At 35.7% G+C, this 23,891-nt stretch overlaps 2 protein-coding genes and 1 non-coding gene across 12 annotated transcripts; all 3 read left to right on the top strand.

The window, feature by feature from the left end:
* Positions 1-9,141: 9,141 nt before the first annotated feature.
* On the top strand, positions 9,142-12,955 carry LOC105792172 (uncharacterized). Its single transcript, XM_012620596.2, has 3 exons — positions 9,142-10,330; positions 11,592-11,718; positions 11,803-12,955. Exons 1-3 carry the CDS (start codon positions 9,551-9,553, stop codon positions 12,321-12,323), a joined length of 1,428 nt encoding a protein of 475 aa, XP_012476050.1. The 5' UTR covers positions 9,142-9,550; the 3' UTR covers positions 12,324-12,955.
* Positions 12,956-18,438: 5,483 nt separating this feature from the next.
* On the top strand, positions 18,439-23,145 carry LOC105792171 (uncharacterized). 10 transcript variants are annotated; one of them, XM_052635056.1, is made up of 9 exons: positions 18,439-18,597; positions 19,324-19,475; positions 20,174-20,721; positions 20,924-20,977; positions 21,205-21,302; positions 21,396-21,468; positions 21,638-21,690; positions 22,399-22,521; positions 22,597-23,145. In XM_052635056.1, exons 3-8 carry the CDS (start codon positions 20,256-20,258, stop codon positions 22,477-22,479), a joined length of 825 nt encoding a protein of 274 aa, XP_052491016.1. In that variant the 5' UTR covers positions 18,439-18,597; positions 19,324-19,475; positions 20,174-20,255; the 3' UTR covers positions 22,480-22,521; positions 22,597-23,145. The 10 variants fall into 10 exon arrangements, with proteins under 10 accessions (XP_052491016.1, XP_052491017.1, XP_052491019.1 ...); XM_052635057.1 differs by having other exon boundaries at positions 21,638-21,748; XM_052635059.1 differs by having other exon boundaries at positions 21,601-21,690.
* A 393-nt stretch (positions 23,146-23,538) lies between these two features.
* On the top strand, positions 23,539-23,610 carry TRNAG-UCC (transfer RNA glycine (anticodon UCC)). The gene has a single exon. It is a non-coding gene; the product is annotated as a tRNA-Gly (tRNA).
* The last annotated feature ends 281 nt before the right edge of the window (positions 23,611-23,891 follow it).

Genomic DNA, 23,891 nt, shown 5'->3' with positions numbered 1-23,891 from the left:
TAGCGGCGTTTTAACACAAAACGCCGCAAAAAATCAAGCAATAGCGGCGAGTGTTAAAAAACGCCGCAAATTATAAGCAATAGCGGTGATTTCCCAAAAGCGCCTAAAAAGAGTTAGGTAAACGGTACCATTTTCTTGGTCAGCTTCAAAGACATTAGTGGCGCTTTAAACAAAACACCATAAAAGTCAAGCATTAGCGGCGCTTTTACAAAAGTGCCGTAAAACTGATTAACAGACGACGCCGTTTTGATTTAGGTTTGGAGACATTAGTGGCGTTTATAAGGAAACGCTGCAAAAGATCATGTATTACCGGTGCTTTCATGAAGCGCCACAAAAGTTTTTACAGAACGACGTCATTTTCTTGTTGAGTTTTAGAACCAATAGTGGCGCTACAAAGAAATCGCCGCTGAAGTCAATCATTAGCGGTGCTTTAGAGGAAGCGCCGCAAAAAGTTTTAAGCATACGCCGTCGTTTTCTGTTGTGCTTAGGGACATTAGTGACGCTTTGCAAAAAACGCCGTAAAAGTCAAGCATTATCGGTAATAGTTTTAGGCAAATGACAACGTTTTCTTGTTGAGTTTTAGACACAATAGTGACGCTTCAAAGAAATCGCTGCTGAAGTCAATCATTAGCGGCGCTTTAGAGGAAGCGCCGCAAAAAGTTTTAAGCATACGCCGTCGTTTTTTGTTGTGCTTAGGGACATTAGTGGCGCTTCGCGAAAAATGCGGCAAAAATCAAGCATTATCGGTAATAGTTTTAGGCAAATGACAACGTTTTCTTGTTGAGTTTTAGACACAATAGTGGCGCTTCGAAGAAATCGCCGCTAAAGTCAATCATTAGCAGCGCTTCCTCTAAAGCGCCGCAAAAAGTTTTAAGCATACGCCGTCGTTTTCTGTTGTGCTTAGGGACATTAGTGGCGCTTCGCGAAAAACGCAGTAAAATTCAAGCATTATCGATAATAGTTTTAGGCAAACGATAGTGTTTTCTTTTTCAGATTTAGAGACATTAGTGGCGCATTGCCAAAAATGCTGCAAAATTCAATAATTATCGGCACTTTTATAGTAGCACCGTAAAAAAATTTAAGCAAACGGCAACGTTTTGTTGTTAAGGTTTAGGTACATTAGAGGCACAACTGTAAAAACGCCGCAGAAATCAAGCATTAGTGGCGCTTTCTGTGAAGCGCCAGAAAAAGATTTAAGCAAACGGCGTCGTTTATTTGTGGAGGTGTATAGACATTAGTGGCGCTTTGTAGAAACACCGCAAATTCAAGCATTAGCGGCGCTTTTTTAAAAACGCTGCAAAAAGTTTAGCAAAACAATTTTTTTGTTGAGCTTTAAACGCATTGGCGGTTTAGGGATTATGGATTTAGGCCTTACGGTTTATTGTTTATTGTTTAAGGGTTGAGGTTTAAGGTTTATAGTTTATATATATTTTATGATTTAGGGTTTAGGATTTAGGGTTTATATATGTTCTATGATTCGGGGTTTAAGGAATATGGCCAGGTTAAGGGTTTAGGGATTATGGTGCAATAGTTGGGATTTAAGGTTTAAGTGTTTAGGGTTAAGGGCTAAGGGTTTGAGGGTTTACAGTTAATGTTTTATGATTCAAGGTTTAGGGGATATGGGTTAAGGGTTTATGCATTATGGTTTGTGGTTTATCATTTGAGGTTGGGGCTTAGGGTGTAGGTGTTAGGGGTTAAGGGTCATGGTTTATGATTTACAGGTTTAAAATTTAGGGTTGAAGAGATAAGAGGGCCTAGGTTAATTTAGGGTTTTAGGTTTATACATTATTGTTTAGGGTTCGTGGGTTTAAGGTTTAAGGGTTAAGGGTTTACGGTTTAGGGTCTAAGGAATAGAGTTTACGGTTGATGGTTTTCAGGATAGGGGTTATGGTTTAAGGTTTACGTTATTTAGTATTTTTGAAAAATACAACCTGACTTCACCAAATTAAAATTTTAAATTAAAGTTTTAGAAAAATACAAACATTATATACGGATTAAGTTCCTGCCTTGAATTTTAAGAAAAATACCATCACTAAAAATTAAAATTCCCTTTTAATAGAATTAAAAATAATATTGTCATATTGTTGTATGATATTTTAATTTCTTAAAATTATTAAATATTTGGAAATTTTTTACAGTAGTGGCGTTTGGGCTAGAAATGCCGCAAAAATATGTTTAAAATTATGTAAAACGGCGCCGTTTGGCTACAAGAATTTGATTTTTATCATAAAAACGCCACAGAAGGTATGCAATAGTGGCGTTTTTTATAGAAACGCCGCAAATCCATAAGTTATTGTGTGTACGAAAGCGGCGTCGTTTTCTTAAATGATTTTAACTCTTTAGTGGCGTTTTTATTTAAAACGTCGCAAATTGTAAGCTTTAGTGGTGTTTGATTTGAAAACGCCACAACTGTGTATTATAAAATGTTTAGAACGTTGCCGTTTCTTTTGAGGAACAGTTCACTTATTCAGAACGTCGTCGTTCTACTTGGCGTCACATATTTTTCCCCTTTCCCGTACCCAGCCCTTAAAATCAACTTTCTTCCCCTTCCAAATCCCTAATTCCCTTTCGAAATCTCTTCCACTTCTCTAATTTCAGACATTCACTGAGCCTTTTAGTTTATTCGATTCTTCATTTCGTCGGTTTAGTTATTCAATTCTTCACAGCATTTAGAGGAAGACGAACAGTGGGGATTATGTTTTTTGGGTAAGCATGAACCGGTTTCATTTCCCCTTTTTTTCGTGTTTAGGGTTTGGGTTATTCATGTTTGAGTGAGCTTTTTCGTGGAATTTACTTGTTTATATCGTTAACATTGATGTTCGTCCATGGTTTTAGGGTTTCCGAACACATAAAACAATCTCATTTTTTAGTATTGTGGAATCTAATCGGCCTGATTTACTTTCTCTCCGTCTTCGTAAAGGTATGAAATTCTTTTCTCTTAATTTTAGTTTTACCAATTTAGTTTGTTTAGGGTTTTAAGCAGTTACCGTCTTACATTTTGACCATAAATTGTATGCTTTCGAATGCCTAAGTAATTTTTGTATTGATCACCACGAATCAATGGAACCATTACGGAAGTAAGTTGTAGAAATTGATAATTATTCATCAATCCAAAATTGTTTATCTTCTAACAAAGTGAACATTTTTTTAACATAGTGAGTACAAACAAATATTGAGATCTCGTTCGCGCTCCCGAATAACACAACATCGAGATATCAATAAGTTGTTCACAGAAACTTTTCATGAATGGTTAAGCCAAACGGTATGCAATTGGAGTTTCATTGACAAATAATAATGTTTTCTCATAACATTTTTAATTACTCAGTTTACTTTCCATTCAATAGGTTTGGAGTGGGAAGAACATCAATGACGAAGTTAAATGGCTTTCCCAAGGTCCAAATCGAGTGGTTAAAAGATATAGTGCATTCCTCATCAACGGATTCAGATTTCATACAAAATATCGCGAGAGATTGAGGAGAACGCAAAATTGTGGGATAGTTGTTAATTCCTCAATTACAAGTTATGCTAGTGCTAGGGACAATAATCTTGTCGAGGGAAATGTGGAATATTTCGGACTTCTTACTTACATAATTGAGTTAGATTACTACGGCAAATGGAAAGTTGCCTTATTTCGAGGTGATTGGGCCGATATTAATACTGCTCATGGAATTAAGCAAGATCAATTTGGTTTTACAATGGTGAACTTCGCTCGATTGATTCACACAGGACAACAACTGATAGATGAGCCGTATGTATTCTCATCTCAAGTCAAACAAGTTTTTTACTCAAAAGATCCAACCGATGAGGGTTGGTACGTTGTACTCCGTAACATCCCTAGAGACTTGTTTGACATGGGCAGTGGAAGTAGAGATAACATCGACGACAGATCAGAAACTTTGCCCTTTCCGGAACAAAACTTAAACGAAAATATTCCTAGTACTAGTACGCAATTTCAATGGGTTCGCCAGGATACGGATAAAGATATTTACGAATAATGATGTAGTAAGAATATACGATTGTTTAATTATATGTAATATCATAATTTAAATCTTAGTCTTATTATATATTTCAACTATTTTATATGTGCTGTTATTGTTGTAATTAGTTACTAAGTTTTCAACTATTTTATATGTATTGTAGAAAAAATGCCTAGAAGAAAAATGCAAAATGTAAGCATTGTTCAAAATGCTCCAAACTCGACAGAAACAAATAGTGAACAACAGACAGCTATTGGATCTTCGAATGTTCCGATTGCACTTGAGGATCCTACAGAAGTTCAAAGTAATTTTATATTTAATTTACATGCGTGTTGACTTCTAATTGATTTATTTTTCAAATCATTATATTATAATATACCATTTTTCAGCTGAAAATGGTGGGACGCGCAGAGGTCGAGGACGTACGCTACTCAGAGATTTATACGAGTTAGATCCAGTCGAGCGTGTAAAAGTATGCAGAAACAATTTTGGTCAGCCTGTTGGAACAGAAGCTCGACTTTTAGCAGGATACTTGGGCATTTTAGCACGAAATGCGAATATGTTGCCTATCAACTACGAGTCATGGCATCAAATGCCCGATAGTAACAAAAACCAAGCCCTCGATAATATTAAGGTAACAAAACGTTAATGTCATCTGTAATACATGGGAATTAGTTTCATTTATATTTACTTTATTAACTTGTGTTTTTTGTAGGCGAGGTTTGCTTTAGAGGTCTCAGATACCTATGCAAAGAAGGCATTGGGAAAAAGATGTAGAAACCATAAAAGTACTTTAAAGAGAGATTATTATAAGACAAAAACAACCCTCGATGAGAAATTGCAAAATGTCCCGCCGGGTATGCTGAGGTACCAATGGGAAGATGCGGTTAGATTTTGGCATTCGAAGAAAGGCGAGGTATGACGTACTTCTAAACTCTTGTAATTATTTTGGTTTATTGTATTTAATATTGACGTACTAATAATTTCATAACGTAGGATTGTGAATGGGTTAGAAAAAGTAGCAGGCAGAAACAGAAATTCACTCACACAGCCGAGTCGAAAAGTTTTGCTTGTGTAGCTGAGGCCGAGGTATTTTTAATTTTTTAATACTGTCAAATATGTATTACTTTCCATTAAATAATACCGTAACATCCCTATACTGTAGGAACTGTTGTCTGGTCAAAAAGTTGGACGCCTTCAACTTTTTGAGATTACACATAGGAAGAAAGATGGATCTCATATGACTCCTGAAGCTGCAGAAATTATGGTACGTTTACTTAATACGATTTTCTAATAGTTTAATTCATTGCTTTTAATGCGACTATTGTTATGTTGCATTTGTTTTTTTAATATATATTGCGTTTCTAACTATGTGGTTTATTTATTAGGAAAAACTAAAGGATAAAAAGGTGGAGTACGAAGAGATTGCTTCTAGTGATAGTTCTGTTCAACTTGAAGACATTGATAACCGGGTTATTACTGAAGTTTTGGATCCTGAAAGGTATGGTCGGGTTCGATTTCAAGGATCTTTTGTTAGCCCAACCCAATATTTTGGATCCATTTCATGACAATACATGGCTTCGGGAGTCGAGCTCAAGTGAAGTTCAGAGGTTAAAAGACCGGATGGCTCGGATGCAAGCGACCACAGTTGAGGTTCAAAGGAAATATGAAGAACTCGGCTACAACTTAAAGCAGAGCGGCAATGAGGGAAGCGAGAGGCTACAATGAGAGAAGCAAAGGTTCAAAAGAAATATGAAGAACTCCAGCTACAACTTAAAGTAGATGCGGCATCGAGAGAAGCAGACGCTGCAGCGAGGGAAGAAGAGCAGAGCAGAAAGTACGAAGAACTCCAACAGCAACTTCAGAATATGATGAAAATGTTTTAGCAGTCCCAACCTCCGCCGTCATAGTGTATTGTATAAATATTTTTACCATTTTAACTTTTAACATTTTTGTGAAAATAATATGAATTATATTTTATTTATTGATATTAATATTACATTATTCGTTTAATTTAAAATATTATATAAATTTATTGCTTTTGGCTGGTTTAGATTTGGTTGCTTTTGATTTGTTGCTACAGGAGGGCTGAAAAATACAAAATTTTATTTTACAAAATTCCCAAAATTAGTGGCATTTTTAGAAAAAGCGCCTCTAAAAGCAACCAAACAAATAGAGGCATTTGTGTAAAAACGCCGCTAAAATAACATGACCTTTAGTGGCATTTGCGGAAGAAGCGCCGCTAAAGAACATGATCTTTAGCGGCGTTTATGGAAAAAGCGCCGCTAAAGAACATGATCTTTAGCGGCGTTTGTGGAAAAATCGCCGCTAAGGAACATGATCTTTAGCGGCGTTTGTGGAACAAGCGCCGCTAAGGAACATGATCTTCAGCGGTGTTTGTTGAAAAAGCGCCGCTAAAGAACATGACCTTTAGCGGTGTTTGTAGGAAAAGCGCCGCTAAAGACCCTGACCTTTAGCGGCGTTTTTTTTGTAGCGCCGCTGAAGAACATGACCTTTAGTGGCGTTTATAAAAATAAACGCCGCAAATGTTACCGGCGTTGTCAATAGCGGTATTTTTTGCAGCACTTGTGAAAGCGCCGCAAATACTTTTAGTGGCGCTAAAAAGCGCCGCTAAAGACCTGAAAAAACGCCGCTAAAAGCCTGTTTTGGTGTAGTGATAGGTACGAATTTGATAAATGGTTTATTACTATAAATAACATAGTGGCTAAGTTTTTGAAAATTTTTAAATCTTCTGCTGTAACAAAATCATTTTCTAAACCGAATTTTTCTATCATATTACTCTCCCAGATACATTAGAGATGGCGAGCATACTATTGCTGAGTACTTGGATTTCTTTTTTGTTAATCAACCATCTACTTATAATGCTATTTTCGGTGTGGGCACGATTGTTGCAAAGTTAAGAAATAATTCTTTGATCCATAAAAAAACAATTCAACTTAAAAATATCTAGATCACATTAAAAAATGCATTCCAAATTCGCTTATGTTTCAAACTTAAAAAATAGCAGATTTGGTAAATTTAATTTTATAATTTTCACCCATCCATGATGTATTACCCTTGAACCCTCTTGAGTTCATATCATGTGGGGCTTGGTTGTGAAATAGATGTATCACACGCCGATGTGGAAGAAAAGGAACAAAAACGGCCCCTAGAGATGTAGAAGCTAAGGCGGCAAAAATTACCAAATTTGAATTGGGATATCTTGGGGTTTAGATACAAGATAGAAGTGTTAGCTGCAACAGAACCAACTGGGGCAGGTGGCTTTGGCTAGGAAGTGTTCTCCGTAGGGGTGCTCATTGAATTAGAAATAGGTGCAGAGGTTGAGGTAAGGGTTTGTTTAGATAGTTGTGTTTATAGCTTCTTGTTTGAAACTTCTCACAAACAATGCCAAAATGTTTGCTTCTTCTAGAGATGGAGAAGGATTGGAAGAATTGAATATTGAATTACGAGTTTGTCTTGAACGAGTTAACTAAAAAGGTATTGGAAATTTGGAATGGTTACTTTGATTGCTCTTCGATAATTAAATTAGTTATGGAAAATTACAAACTAATTGTCTCTCCTACATCTAAAGCTCAACTCAGATAAATCCTTTTTTTATAACTAATTCATAGCTAAAGACTCTCTTCTTATTAGCTCATGTTTTTGTCCTCATCAATGGCCTAGTATGAATAGAGCAAGGATAGCAGCTGGCTAGGCTTTGTTTATAATATGGTTAAAAGTTGAAGGCTATCACTAGCCTACAATTTATTATCACCTGCCTCTTATTAATATCTTAAACCATTAGCCTCATGTAATTATTTAGATGTCACTTTTTATTATTAAGGGTAAATTACATTATTAGTCACTAAACTATAAGTAAGTTTTTATTTTGGTCACTAAATTAGTAGAAAGTTTTCATTTAAATCACCAAACTATTCAAAAGTTTTCAAAGTCACTGAGCTATTAATTAAAAAAAAGCTTCACCAACAAGCTTCAAGCGACGGTTCAACGATTGGAGTGGTGGATCATGCCCCTCGAGGAGTAAAAAAAACATACCTTAGATCTAACTCGATATGATGGTCAATATTAGAGATTGAAGAAAAGAAACTATTTGAATTTTGGTTTGTAAATTCGTGATGTCCAAAGTTATTTCGTGAAAAAAGCTGAACTATAGAAGAGAATGAGAAAAAGAACTTCCGATTGGTGTAGGCAATGTGAACAAAGAAAGCTATATAACATCAATTTTAACAGCCCAGTGGCCAAATTGTAACTCTTTTTAGTTTAGTGACCAAAACAAAAACTTACCCATAATTTAGTAACTAATGATGTAGTTTACCCTATTATTAATTAGTATAACACTATTATTTGATAAAACCTAAAAATTCTAGGTACCAAAATTAACTTAACTCAGATTAAAACTTTAAAAAAAATGAACCAAATAATAAGCAACCATTCAGTAGCTAATATTAGTCTTAATGCAACATGGTGACTCATAAATCATCACTCAAGTCTTTATGATCATGAATATGGACTAAAAAGAACTCCTAAAAATTCAATTCCACTTACTACTGAACTTCCCCAACCTAATTTTTTAGTTGTGAGGTATTAAGAGATGTGTTGAAGCCCATACCCCCTCACTACTTTTATAAGGTGATAACTAGGTTTGACCCTATAAATGTTTATACACCTAAGATTAATTTCTCAATTGAAACAACAATAATCATCAAAAGAACATACACTCGATTTCAGTATCTCATATATGATTTTAAGGATATAACTATTCTTCATGAGAGAGATGTTAAGTTTCAAAACATTTTCAAACTCAACCCTGACATACTACCTGTTGTAAACTTTAAAAATAGTATAGGATCTAAGTTTTTCAAATCTTAAACAAATATATTTTGAAAAATAATTATAATATACAAAACCATTTTTGTTTAGGTAAAAAATGAGAATCAAACTACTATTTTATCGTAAAATTTGTTGCCAAGACAAACACACGTGACAAAGCACGTGAAGACTCTCCTCCTGTATCGCTGCATGCATGGAAGATAGCACATCATTTTCAGATTGTTTTCAAAGGTCAACTACTGGTCTCTCAAACTCTTCTTTCATCTTTCTCCTTCACTGTAATAACAAAATTATAAATAAATAAACTTTTACATGCATTTAATTCACCAATTCAAAAAACCCATTAAAATATTGAAACTTAAGATTCAAAAACTGAAAGCATCACCAAGAACAAGAGGAAGAAGGAGATGAAGCAGCAGTGCAGCATCATCCTAGCTTCTCTCTCACCTTTCAAAATCTTCACCCTAGAGATCTTCACCACCTTTAAAATCTTTCCTCTATAAATCCCTCTCTCTCTCTAATTTTTCCATTTCTGCGTTCCTCTGTTGTACTAAAAGCTGCTTATGTACTGATCATTCTGAGTCTATTTTAAATGCCCTCTTATCTTCTTCAAGTTTTCATCATCATATCATATCCAACATTGCTTACAGCTGTAAGTAACAATTAACGTATTACATAACCCTTTTTTGTTTAAAACCCTGCAACCTTTTTCACCCATCAATATGGCTTTGATCGGTGTTCCCGCTGGTCATATTAAGCTTAGGAAAACGCTTTCGTTCGAGAAGAAACCTTTGATGCTCAAAGATTTCCTCCTAAGAGACGATCTGAGTTCCTGCTCTTCTAGTGGTTTCAAATCGTTTCCACGTCAACGTTGCTGCACCACCGTCAGGTTTCTTCTCGAGGCCGAGTTGAAGAAATCCAAAGATAATTACTCAAGCACCACTAAACGGCTTCTTTTCAGAAGCCGTTCGAAACCAGGTGCCGCCACCATTTCAGCTCTGCAAAGAGCTTCAGAAGTTGTTCTTAACGCCGTCAAGCTACTCCCTTTTCCTTCCATCAAGTCATCATCTTCCTCGTTGTCGATGAAAAGAAACAGTTCCAGGAAAGTGCATTTTACCAGGAATTTTTCAAGGAAGCTCTTGAAAAGAAGCTTTTGGAGAAAAGCTGACAAGGAAGATCATCAGGGTGAGATCAGAAGCTGCAAGTTGTTCCGTGAATTTCTTGAAGAGAAAAATGAATCGTCTGATCAGAATACAATTACCAACGTCAGTACCACCGACACCTCCTCCTACTCCTCAACAACCGTTACTGCCAGTAGGGTCTCCTCCAACACAAGCAGTAACAGCTGGGCAGAAAGTGAATTTACTGCGGATGTTTTACAGAATTGGAGCAGTAATTCGGAGAGGTCGAGCGAAAACGACATCGTTGAGGCTGAAACAAGTTTACCCCAGAAGGAAGAAGTCAGCAATACAGTGGGTGAGGATTCCATCAACTTCAGAAAGGTAAATTGGTAGGAGATGAATTGATATGAATTCAATATTTTGCGTGTTTAAATTTTAATTAAAACTAATTTTATCCTTTGTTGTTGGCGTTATCTGATTGTTTGATGATGAATTTGGTAAGGGATGTGAAGGGGATTTTGAAATTTAGTGAGGGTAGGATTGGGGAAGGGCAGAAACAGCTGGAAGTGGGATCGCAATTTACTTTCCCACGTGTGGAATATTTATCGGGAAGTGATAGGGTACATCTCGAAGCTATGGAATTAAATTCCCAAGGACCATCCCGAGGCCGTAGACCCCCCGACACGTTGGGATGAACGGAGTACATGAGATGAGATGTACCCTATTCTGCTATATATATTTTCAACTAATTCGATTATAAATTATGTTTTAGGAATAATAAAGATGGTAGTTGTTGGTAGGTGCTTTTGAATTTAAATATTTAATTAGGTTGGTTATGAAACTCCATCGTAGGCAGCTGATTTGGTATGGTATATGGGTCCTATTTTCATTTTGAATTATTTTTTATTGTTGCCAATGCATAATTGTAAGCAATATGGTCCCTTTACTGTTGTGTTATTAGTTAGCTTTATGATGGCAGATGTCAAGTTAGTGAGTTGACTTAATCCAGATTTAACTTGCCAACAATAAAAGCATGCACTGTTTATAATTTTTGGACCACCGGATCTTCTGTCACTAGCTAGTCCTGAAACAAACTCATCCTTATGGTTCTTCTCATCTCCTTGGTTTAAGCAGTTTCTAAAACGAAAGAGAGAACCTATTATATTAGTTAATAATATAGTTTCTTTTACAATTTTATGTATTGGGTTGGTGATAAATTTAGTTAATTTGATCATTACTTATTTTTTAAACTTAAATTTCACCCCTCAAATATTTATTTTTAAAAATGTTTAACACATACAGACATCATTACCTCATTTGGTTCCAAAACAATATATGTAGCCTATCTTATATCAAGTTAGGATTTGAACTAAGATTTTAAAGGTGTGACAGCGTGTAGCTAGTATTAGTATTTTGATTCTGACTTCCCATCTCCAAACCAAAAATTTAGTAACTTGGAATTCTATAAAATAACTGTAGGAAGGTAATTAAAGATTAAAGTTGGACAGGACTCCTTGGCTTGTTCCATTTATTGGTAGATTAATACCTTTTTTTCTTTTTTTCTTCTTTTTTTGAGAGACTTCGTGTTCTCGTTGGATACTTCAACTTTATCATCAACTGATAGTTCAACCATCTGAGACAGGAACAGGATTGGCCAAACGAGGAAGGAAAGGAACAGTTTAGTCCAGTGTCTGTTCTAGATTGTCCCTTCCATGATGAAGAAGAAGATAGTAGCTCTCCTTTCCAAGATGGCTTACCCCATGTGGAAGGTCCCTCTCTCTCTCCCTTTTTATCTTTATTTCTTACTCATATATCGTATGTCCCTTTGATTAACAAGTGGGGTTAAACAACAGGGACGAAACAAAAGCTCATGCCAAAGGTTCGAAGGTTTGAGAGCTTGACTCAGCTGGAGCCAGTGGACTTGGAGAAACGAATTGCAATGGCAGAGCTTGAAGATGAATCATCACTCCTCCGCTCAGTCTCTGTCAACAACAATGGCATGTCTGAAGAGAAACTGCTTAAGTTACTGAAATCGAAATTCCCATCAGAGATTTTCAAGTTTAGGGCTGATAATCTATTGTTAGATTTCTTTTGGGAGACATTCATGGTGGAAGATAAAGGCGAACGACATGACATGGGGTTTGAAGATTTTGGGGTCAAATCTTTGAAGGTGGTAGAAGATTGGGTTAATGGGAATTCTCAGGAATTTGTTCTAGGATGGGAGCTGCATGAAGGCAGAAAAGCATACCTGAAAGATATGGAAAGAAATGAAAACTGGAGAAACTTCAATGAAGAAAAAGAAGATGTAGGATCAGCTCTAGAGCTTGAGCTTTTCAGTTCCCTGGTGGATGAAGTATTAACTGATCTCTTTTGACATTGATTTTGTTGAGGGAATGCTGTTTTGGTCGGACAAAGTGGAATGTTGATCAGGCGAATCATTAAAATCGGAAAGTTCGAATACGGTTAGACTTGATTCTATGACCTATGACATATATCATTTGTGGAGAAAATGATACCGCTTGAGCTAAATGGTCCGTATGCCAAAAGTTATGAGGTTGAGTTCAACCGTGCTCAAACTTTTTTAATTTTCACGATTTGTCTATTCAAGCATTCTGAGATTGAAAGGCGGAATCCCCACCCAAAATAATACATTCCGACCCTCATCAGATTTCTGTAGTAAGGTTTAAGACATGAATCAAGGTGGTTTTCGTCATTTGAAAGCTGCGAGGTTTGAATGACTAAAGCCACCTTGTAGAAGAAAATTTGAGCTGTATTATTGGATTTATTTTTACTCCCATTTTTCTCTTTTCTCAAGAGAAGAATATTAGGAAAATTTGTGAAACAACCGATTCTCTCTTTAGCTGTTCTTCTAAAGGGAAATATGGAGAAATATTGAGTTTTGTTTTTCGCTAGGATGTGTTTAACATTCTCGGGAGTAACGTTTAAGAGTAGAGTGTATCTCAAAATCACTTTTAACTCATAATTTTATTTCATTCATAGTTTCAAGATGGTTAGTCTTTTTTATTAGGATGTCAACAAAAATTTCTTTAACAACTACTGTCCTATGTTGTGGGGTCAAATTTGCTTTAAACCATACTAAATAGTTTGTTTTAATAATAAAATTGTATTTTTCTTTTTCGATCACCTTTGATTAAAAGAGAAGTCCTAATTACAGACTATTTGTTTGAGAAAAAATGAAATTAATTTACTAGGAAAATGCATCATTTATCAATAAAAATAAATTGTTATAAGTTTTTATATTTGTGTAGTAAACAATTAAAACAAAAAACAAATCCTACGAGGATAATTTAGTAAAACTTACTTTTAAGTAATTTTACATTCCACCAATCAAATAAGAAAATCTTACATTTTAATCAAATGAATCAAATAGGATAATGTAATACACCCAATAATGTGCTAAGTGATCTTATATTACGATAATCCTATTACCAAAGATAATTGATGGGGTCAAATCCATCCAATTTAATTTTCTACGCCTAAAAACAAGATAAACTTCGGGAGCTAAGGTCGAGTCCCATAGAGATGGGATATGTAACACCCTATACCCGACCCAATCGCCAAATTCGAGTACCGAATGATACAAAGAACCATACAATTTAACAAATCTTGAACCTATCTACTTATACACTTGCTCTGCTTAATTTTAAGGGACTGAATGTTTTTACTGCCATACAGAACCACTATTGAACTCATGAAACTTGGTTTTCATACAAATATTTACAAATTTTGAATTTAATACACCCATCTTAACCCTCAAGCCTCGAAGCCTCCAGGAGTGCCCTTCTATACGCATGTTACGGCTACCACTCCCCTTTGCCTCAAGTTGGCGAAGTCTGGTTCAGTCCTGTCCCATGGCCACTATAATTATCCTCTACCTTGCAACTAAGGTAGTACAATTGTAAGTTCTGATGAACTTAGTGAGATTCAATGAAACAGTTCCACCATTATATTTCGAATATTTTTAAGAGACAAAATTTTAAAGTAGAGAATTTAAACTCCCTGATCATGCTTAGCTTTTCCACGAGTTTCACTGGCGAGGTCGCTTCCTTGCACATTTTCCTCAGCTCGCACCTGGTGGTCTTATTCACCGTCTTAGATGCTAATGCATTCTCTACAACCCTGGTTTTCAATGGTACTGACCTAATTATGCCCCACTCCAAATTTTCGCTTTACCTTAGCCAACTCGGTCTTCACCATTCCAACTTTTATGGATAAGCCATCTGAGTGGACACCTTACCATCAAGGTAGCTTCGTATAATGTCATCTAGCCCTGGCTAACTGTTCACCTTACTCTAATTCTTCAAACGACTCATAATACAGATGAATCCCTATCGAACCCTACTCTTCTCTGAGTTTTTCTTTTCAATAAATTTTCTTGAGTTTTCTTTTAAAATAGTTTTAACAATCTTTTCAAATTGTGGGGATCATCTTCAAACTTTTCTTGCCAAGTTTTCTTTCTTGGATGGGAAATTAGAGTCGTTTGAAAGGGTTTTGGATTCTTCTTATTTTCAAGGCTGCTTAGGACTTCTATACACCACGTTCAATCTTTTCCATCTATCTTCTTTATTATCTTCTTTATTGTCTAATCTTTGATTTGTTGTTCTCTTTTATTTATCTTAATTATTTATTTTTGTTAATTTATTTAATTTTTAAATTCTTAAATCTGACTTAGATTTGTTTGCGTTTCAAGCTGTGTAAAAATCTAATTTTCTTTCTGATTGTCTAGAGCCCTAAATCAAATCTACGAGTTGGACAAACTTACAGTCTTGTTTCGCACTTCGTCCTTATCATTTAATATCCTAGTGGACTACTCCGTGTTTATTATCCCAGCGGACTACCATTTGTTGCTATAGCTGAACTATGGTCTTACACATTATTTATCATGTTTAATGTCCTGGCGGACTCGTTCTGATGCCATAGTCGAGCGATGGTATTACATTTTAAACCTCTCTTGAGGTGTCTCCCCGAAGGACCTTAACGTTTTCATGGTGTCGCCCCACAGAGTCTGTTAATTGTCGTCGCGATATTGCTCTATGGAACCTAAATATCGTAATCATGATGTCACCCCGAAGGACCAGTCAATCTTATTCTTTTTTACATTTTTACCTTGATGCTCGAACACCCAAGTGTCCCCCTCTTTGCGCAAGGCCTGGAGCGTCGCACATCATAGTTTGCATTCAGCGACACTGTATGGCAATATCTTAACGGAATTTCATTCCCCCATCCATCCGCACATACCTCCATTTCGCCATTTTTATACCTTAATGCTTGAACACCGCAGTGTCCCCTCCATGAGGCCCAGAGCTTTGCACATCTCAATTTTGCACTTAACAACACTATATGGTGGTAAACGGAAACTCAGTTCCCCAATCCTAACTCCATCTATCATTTATTTTAATCCAATCCAAACATAGGGTTGGGATGCATTAGGAAGAGAAGATTTAATTTTTTTTTAAAATATTAAAATTTTAAAAGGCACCATTTTAAAAAGCTAGAATTTGTGATTATTTTATTGAAATAAATTATTTTTAAAAATAATTAGGTTATTAAAATTTTATGAGTTAAAAATATTATAAAAGAAGAATAATGGTATTAAAAATAAATAGTATACAAATATATAATGCTCCCGATTTTAGATGTGACCAAGAATGAGGCATTGCTTGTTTTTAAGAATGGTTTGAAGTCGTGGGTCAGACAGGAAGTGGAACAAAAAAGTGTCCAAGAGCTGTCGGAAGCCATGATGGTAGCAGAGTCCATGGACAAGCTTAGTCTAGAGAAAGACAAACTTGAGCCTTCCAAGTCCGAGAAAAGGGGTGTATGTGAAAAAGGATCACAAGAAAGATAATGATGACAATAACAACGGCGATGATAGTGGTAATGAAAAACCACGAGTTGGGAAGAAGAAACCCAACAAAAAGATGGACAAGTTGAAATGCTTTCTTTGCGACGGTCCACATATGTTGAAGAAATGTTCGAAAAAATTTTAGCTTCTGAACGCAAGGGGTGTTGAAGCCAAGGAGGCCGAAAGTGAGAAAAGGTCAGTGGAGTGCTTCTTGTGTCATGGCCCGCCTAAGTTGAGGAAGTATCCGAAGAAGTCTATCATCGAAGGGGACAATAGAGCAGACAATGAGCCCAAGAAGCTTAGTTCGAGCAAGAGAAAAGTCGAAGTCAATAGGGCAAAGATGAGCAAAAAGAAGCAAGTAAAGTGCTTCTTCTACCATGGTCTGCATGAGTTGTGGAACTGTCCAAAGCAATCCAAATTAGTTGTGGCAAAAAAAAAGGCAATATCGGAGCTTGTTGAGTCATCGGAGGAGCTTCCACACAAGGAAGATGTGGGTTTGTCATTGAACTTAAGGGAAAAAGTTACGATAAAAACAGTGAAGCTGTGACCAATGAGACTCAATTCGAGTACAGCGACGAGTTGGCCGAGTCGTCGGCGAGGCTTTCACCTATAGAAGAGGTGAGTTTGACATCAGATTTAGAGGAAGAAGTCGCGATGCAAACTTTGAATCTAGGATCAATGAGGCTCATTTCTATTGACACATAGGAGGAGCTACCACCTATAAGAGAGGTGAGGTGTGCATCAAGCTTTGGGAAAGTGGTGATGCAAGTTGAACAGTTGAACCGAGTAAATGCAACGAGGAAGGTACATTCTGAACACTCTGATAGTATTTTGCATTCTAACTTGTTGACTTAGCAAGAACGTAATGGCCCTTTCGAAGTTCTTAAGCAAGGAGGTTGAGAGACTGTAGGCAATTTGAAGCCAAGTATTGTGAATCAAGAGGGTTCTGTTCGAAGCAAGTTAGAATGTGGGTAAGAGAGGGACATAACTTCTTACCGTCGAGATGTACAAATGAGTGGGATGGTTCGAGTTGAGAAGCGACGTAAATTGAGACAAAAGTTCCGAAAGAAGAAAAAAGCTAAGGCGTCGAGACAAGACCAATGCGAATCAAGTCAGTGCCATTCTGAAGGCGCAACAAGGGCGTTGCGAGAATGGATGGGGGAGAATGTCACGGGTCGCAGTTCAAAGCCCGTGACCATCGCACCAAATGTGTCCAATGGAGGTCTATTGGTTAGATGAGGATCATTTGGCCCACAAGAACTAGCCCGATTCAATAAATTGTTGGAGAAGCCTATCAGATTTAAACCTGGGTGGCCCAGTAATGGAGATATGGTAACATAGACTATTTTTAGTAAATATGGGAATCATATCTTGTAGATTTAATTTGATATGATGTATCTTTTAAATCTCATGATTTAAGGGATATGATTAATCTCATCCGTCAATGTAACTTGATCTTGACCGTCGGTTTTGGAAGAGCTCAATTGTAAATAGAAAGTCTCCCCTTCACTTGGAAATCACTTTATTCATCCATTGTTTTATTATTCTTTTAGAGTAATAGAATACTGAGAGCATTTACTTAAACACCTCTTGTGCATTCTTTTCTGTGACTTTATATTGTTCTTTTGTAGCTTCTTTTGGCAAAATTGCTTCCTCTATACAAATTGGTGCCTTGGAGGAATTCTAAAGGAATCCTTACTTGTGGTGTTTAGGCTGACTTAGACAAATTTGGAACGAACGGATCGTCTAAGGTCGCATGGATAGCGAGACGAAAGATCTAGTCTCGTGACACTAAAATAGACTTTCTAAATTATTTTTAAATAGAATTTAATTATTTTCCTTGATTTTTTTAAAATTAGAAAATCAAAAGATTTAGTGCAAAATAACTTCAACTAATTTTATTATAAAAATAATTAAATTATTTTGAGTCATACATTAAAATTTAATTTGCCAATAGTTTGGCTTATTTGTAATGATGGTAATAAATTGGGACAGGAGTAAATGTTGCTAAATTCACTACCGACTCATGGTTAACATGTTCCGCTTCATTTACCTTGCTCCACTGTATATGTGTAATATTGAAAATCATTAACTTCTCCATGAATGTTAAATGCGTCAATCCTCACTTTATATTGTCTAGCTTCATTTAATTTTTTTAATATTTTTTATTTTGTAATGGTAAGTAAATATTTAAACATAAAATATGTGAGTGTTTTTATATCAATTTTTATATTTTTATCATTTTAATAATTATGAATATACTTGAATAAAATAGTAATTTAATATAATGAAACGGGGATATTTACAGTTAAAAAAAATGACTCCACTCCCCATTCACCTTTCCAAAAAAAAAAAGTCACTTTAAAGTGGAAAATTCGAAATTAATTGCTTCGCATTCCGAACTTATTTATCACGTGCCTCTTACCTTACGCCAAGCCATTAGTCATGTAGGTGGTGACACAATTAAACAACCACGTGGCTTATGTTAAAAAAATAAAATAAAAACAAGCACGTGACCCACTAGATTTCAGAAACCAATCCGACGGTTCAAATTAAAAGTCTTGTTCCCCACCTGATCGTACGATAAATGTAATCTCCATATTTGAAAAAAAAAAGTACCCCCATCTCTGTAGTAACCCGAAACAAAACCATCAAAACTTGTTTTTTTTTTAACCCTAAAAACCCTCCTTTTTTTCTAAAAACAAAATTCATTGAACCGCCCAATCTCGTCATGAAAGGGAAGAAACGTTTATCGAGCTAGGCCGCCGAGATCAACGATTCTGCTGTGAGTTTTCTCATTTCTGATGTTATAGTTATTTTCTTTTTCTTTTTTAAAGTCACTTCATTGTTCCTTCCCTGAATTGATAGCCTAACCCTGATTTGATGTTCTTTGTATTATTTTATTCTCCTCAATGCGAAAATGAAGTAGGCTGGCGTTTAGAATAAGATTTTGTTTGCTTATGGCTTTAATTGAGTAGTTTCATTTATATGAAGTAAAACTGAGGAGAAGTTTTGAACCATTTGCATTTTTTTTTTTTACTTCTACTTAGCTGGAAAGTATTTTAGGAGGGCTGAAAGTATTCTTTTTCATTGTATTTTAGATATTTGAATACTTTGAGTTTTCAAGAGTAAACTTGAGGTTGATAAAAGCTGACACTGTTCAACTTACCTGTCCTTGTTGATGTATTACTTCAGCTGCTGTTTATAATAACCGAGAAACAAACCAAACTATGAAATGGATAAATTAGTTCTTTTATGGAAGGAAGGAAACCGAAAATGAAAAACTTTCAATGTAGTAAATAAAAAGAAGAATGATTTTGATCTTTAACTAGTATTTTACTTGTTAAACAATAACAGTGTGCAGGCATTATTTGGAAGAGGAGGGGAGGGGGGATGAGTAGTGATGATGGCTATCAAATGTAAATACTTAGAAGTCAGTTTTTATCTTTAGATGTTTTGAAGCATCAGTCATGTTTTTAAGTCTTATTACATACTCATCCATGGATTGCAGTTCCACAATAAAAGAGTAATTGCAGGATCTCCTTTTGATGCTCAAAAGGCAGAACCATCTCAACAGAAGTTGACTGCAAAACCAGCACTAGATCCACAGCGAGCTGAGCTGTCTTGGCAGCATTTGAAAGCTCTCAACACCCAATTTGCAAGGTCTGTGATGTTTCATGTTTCAACAACTTGTGCTATACGTTTGGTAATGACTAAATGATGTGATTCTTTGCTACCCATGAAGATGCATTTCATATTCTTTTAAGCTTTCTAGATTAATATTTTACCAGTCCTTAGAAGTTAGAATAGCCAGGTTTCTTGCATCTGTTGTCTTTGGACCTTGATGAACTTTTAGATTTGTATATATGTTGTCTGCATAACAACATTTCTTTTATAGTTGGGTACAATCACAACTGAAGAATCACCCTGATGAGCTTTGGCAATATGGTGTTCAAGACTACCTAACTCATGCTTTAAACATCATGGTTACTTCTGATGTTTTTCATCGACATTTGAAGTATTCATGGTCATGAATGTGCAGTTTGTGACTGTATTTGATTGCAAGTTTATGGCTTTAGTGATCAATTGATTGAGCTCTGAATTTAAAGGACTTTGTTTTGTGGTTTCATGCTACTGTTGTTTCTATACTTTTTGTACTTACTAGCAATTTCTCTTTTTTTTTTTGATAAGTTACTGGAAGTTTTTTCGACAGCTATCATTCAACTACTTCTGGTGTTTTTGAAATTCTCATACCCATCATCTAAATATTAATGCAGATAACCCTCATTTGTATCAGTGATTTATATAGACATTGTTTTTGTTTTTTAGCTTTTAATGGTATGCTCTATCCTCTTTTGCAGGAGAAGTTCAGTGATGTTGTCAACTGGCTTAAAGGAAATGCGGTAACTGGTGACAGCTTGTCTGCTGCTGAATCTTATAAAAATGAAAATAAAGTGGTGGCTGAAATCAAGAATAGTGAGGCTAAATATTTTCAAGAGAAAACTGGATTTACTCCAATCAGCACAACTACAAGCTTTAGTCCAGGAACTAGAACTCCAAGCTTTTCTCCAGGCACTGAACTTTTCTTTGTGCACTACAGCTAAGACCTTTCCTCCGGGCACTACAAGTCCAAGTCCTACTCCTGCTAATGTGGCAAAAAAAATTTCTCCACTCAGTACTACTGCAAGCTTCTCCTCAGCTAGTTCAACTACAAGCTTGAGACCAGCTGGTATGACCACAAGCTTTACAGCAGCTGGTTCAAAATCAAGCTTTACATTTGGCGGTACAACTGCAAAGTTTACTTCAGTCAGTACAACAACTAGCTTTACTTCATCTGGCATGACTACGAGTTTTGCAACTCCTTGGAGCTCTGGTTTGCTCTCCAATATTCAGACTCCTGTCTTGTTTGGTTAGTGCTGCATTGACTTTCTACAGCAAATAGTTACACCGAGGCTTTTAGTTGTTATTGGAGACTAGTAGCTTGAAGATATTAAGACAATTGCATGTGCGTAAAAGTGCAAATGTTTTAAGTTGAAACCTCAAGTCAAGACTTTGGATGCTATTCATGTTAGTTTTGGAAGATTGATTTACATCCTATTTTGGTTTTTCAGGAATCCAAAGCTCAGTTGCTGTTAACAACAATGCATCAGATGATGCAGATGAGGGTAGGAGAAAGGGATTTTACCTTTTGGATTCTTATTTACAGTATATTATTTATGTTTTAAGCTATTACTTCATTAAATTCAACCTTGTCATGCAGTTTTTTTCTTTCATCTCTAGGTTATTTCTCTTTGTTGGTTTTAAGTAGATAGGTTAACTCTCCATCTTTCTCTCTCAATTTCCCCCCTTTTTCTCACTGCTTTATTAGTGATTTTTTTTTGTTCTTTGGCAGAAAATGAGTTGCCACAGCCTAGCAGCCCGTCAGTGAAGAAGTCAGAAGAGAAGGGTATTGTTATTGTTCATGAAGTCAAGTGCAAGCTTTATGTCAAGGTATATCCTCTGAAAACTTGTGTTCAGTAGCAATTTATGGATATTCTTATTCTTGACTTGTGTAATCTCTTTCCTTGCTTTTTGTTATGCCAGTCAACTGATCCAGCAGATAAAGATTCATGGAAAGATAAAGGCACAGGGCAGCTTTCAATTAAACGCAAAGAGGGTATTGGCAAGGGTTCAAAAGATTCCAAGCCAACAATTGTTGTTCGAAATGATGCATGCCACTTCTTGGACATTTATTGTTTGTGGAAATTTGATTCATGCTTTAACTTCTATAACCTTCTACTGGTTGCAGGTGGGAAAGGTCTTACTAAATGCTTTGCTTTATCCAGGGATCAAGACGAGTGCACAAAAGAATTCCGTTGTTGCAATATTTCATACATCGGTAATACATATGGAAGTCAAATACCTGGATCTTTTTGACATTCCATTTTCTAATTTGGGTATATTATTCTGTTCTGATCAAGTATCAACTCTAAGGTTATTCATATTTTTTGTTTTCCTTAGCATAGCTTCTGGGCAAAGCAGCAGCTGCAGTTTGTTATTCCATCTCCTATTTGAGCACTCACTAATTTAGGTTAAAATAGCAGTCTTTGGCTTTTCAACACGTCAAAGATGTTACTACTCTATTCATATTGGTTATCATACATGAAGACAATCATTTGAAATGCAATAGTTGTATACGCTTTTTGGGTAGGTTCTCCAGAGGAAAGGGTTTTAGATAGGAAACTAACATCTATTTCTATATTAACTGTTGGAAGTAACATTAGGACCCATTATCTGGTGCTCTTGAGCTGACAAGTGTTAACACTTTATCCATTTTACTCTCGTTGACCCCACTTTGGTGGATCTTACCTCAGAATGTTGAAGATTAGTAATAAATGTGTATAAAGAGCTAAGCAGGCTGATAGTGTGCAGTAAACCCTTACTAACATCGTAACATGGAACTGGATGTGCAATTTGTGAAAAGTATATTGGTAGTTAGAATCTCTGATAAAGGTATTGATATGAGGATTAACTTTGCAGAATTTGATCATCTTATATTATGTTCTAAGTCATTAACTTTTAGACTGACTTATCTTGGATTTTGTAGGACAATGGTGGGAATAATGGAAATGCTGTGGCACGTACCTTCCTAATTAGAACAAAATCGGAGGAGGACCGAACAAACTGAAAACAGTAATCCAAGAGTATGCCCCTGCATCGTAAACTGCAGGTGACATCTGTTTTTATTCCATTAATTTGAGCCCTAAAAGGTGTAGTGTAATCCTGAATGAAAGCAATTTTCCAGGATATTACTCCTTTATGTTTTGCCCTGGCCCGCTTGTTCTGGAGCCCTGGTTTTTCCAAAAGCAGTGATGCCGATTTTCAGAGGAAGGCTTCATTACATTACTGTGTTCCCGCTGCAGATGCAGTATAAACAGAGATGACAGAGGTTAAATTGCAGCAAAATCCTAAGGAACTGTTTGTTTTCTCTAAGACTTAAATTTGTTGGATGTCTGCTTCAAGAAAGATGCTGAAGGCGCACTACTGAAGTGAATTTTGTTGGATTTATGTCCGCAATGGATGCTGGCATCATGTCAACTTCATGCTTCTGTTTATTTGGTCCGTATAGTGATGTAAAATGCTATTTGGTTGGTTCTAGATAGGGTATTATCGAAGTTGAGCAAGTTTGGTTTGAGCTTGATTAGAGGGAAAAAATCAAATTGTTTTAAGCTCAGTTGATTAGGCTTTGATTAAACTTATTTATTTAGTAAAAATGGCTTAAATTTCATGCTTGGTTTTAAACACAATTATCTATAAGTTTGAGTTTAAGATCAAATTGATATCTTTCAATATACTCTGTTGATGTACATTTGAAATTTAGTTCATTTATTTTTATTCATTTTAATTTTTAGATTTTAAATTTTCAGCTTAATTATTAATATTGTCAAAATTTTCTATTAAATCTATTGGTGTGACATTACTTGATTAATGAATCTAAATTTAATATTTAATAATTAAATCTGCATATTTAAATGTGAATAATAGAGATTAAATTTTTGAAATAAAATAAAAGATTAAATCCAAGTACATGAGGAGTATAGAAATTTCTTTCTTAATATTAATTTTAGAAAACCTCAAACGATGATAATTTTGAACCTTAGTGGCATACCGAGTAATGAGGACTTTATATCGACTTTTTTTTATATTTGGAAAGAATAAATTTACATTTAGTTCCATTTAACAACAAGCGTTTGTAGTCCAACGGTTAGGATAATTGCCTTCCAAGCAATAGACCCGGGTTCGACTCCCGGCAAACGCATTTAGTTTTTTAATGCTCTAGTAAATTATTTTTACTTGAAATTACAATTTATATACAATCAAGGGATCAAAATTGTTTCGCATGTTACAGCCATGGGCCATGGCAACTTGTCAGATATGAATAAGAAGTTGTATAGGATTGCATACATACATTGCCACCAAGGTATGAGCTGTGAATGGCAGTGGCTACAATTTGAAGCTATAAAAATGGAACAAAATCTTTTTTGCAGGCCTAAAAGTTGAAACCATGCTGTAATTCTAAAGTATAACATATGCAACTTT

This window comes from Gossypium raimondii, chromosome 8, assembly GCF_025698545.1.
Source record: "Gossypium raimondii isolate GPD5lz chromosome 8, ASM2569854v1, whole genome shotgun sequence".
NCBI classification, from domain to species: domain Eukaryota; kingdom Viridiplantae; phylum Streptophyta; class Magnoliopsida; order Malvales; family Malvaceae; genus Gossypium; species Gossypium raimondii.
The sequence above is the reverse complement of the archived record's forward strand: the minus strand, read 5'-3'. Positions and strand labels throughout refer to the sequence as shown.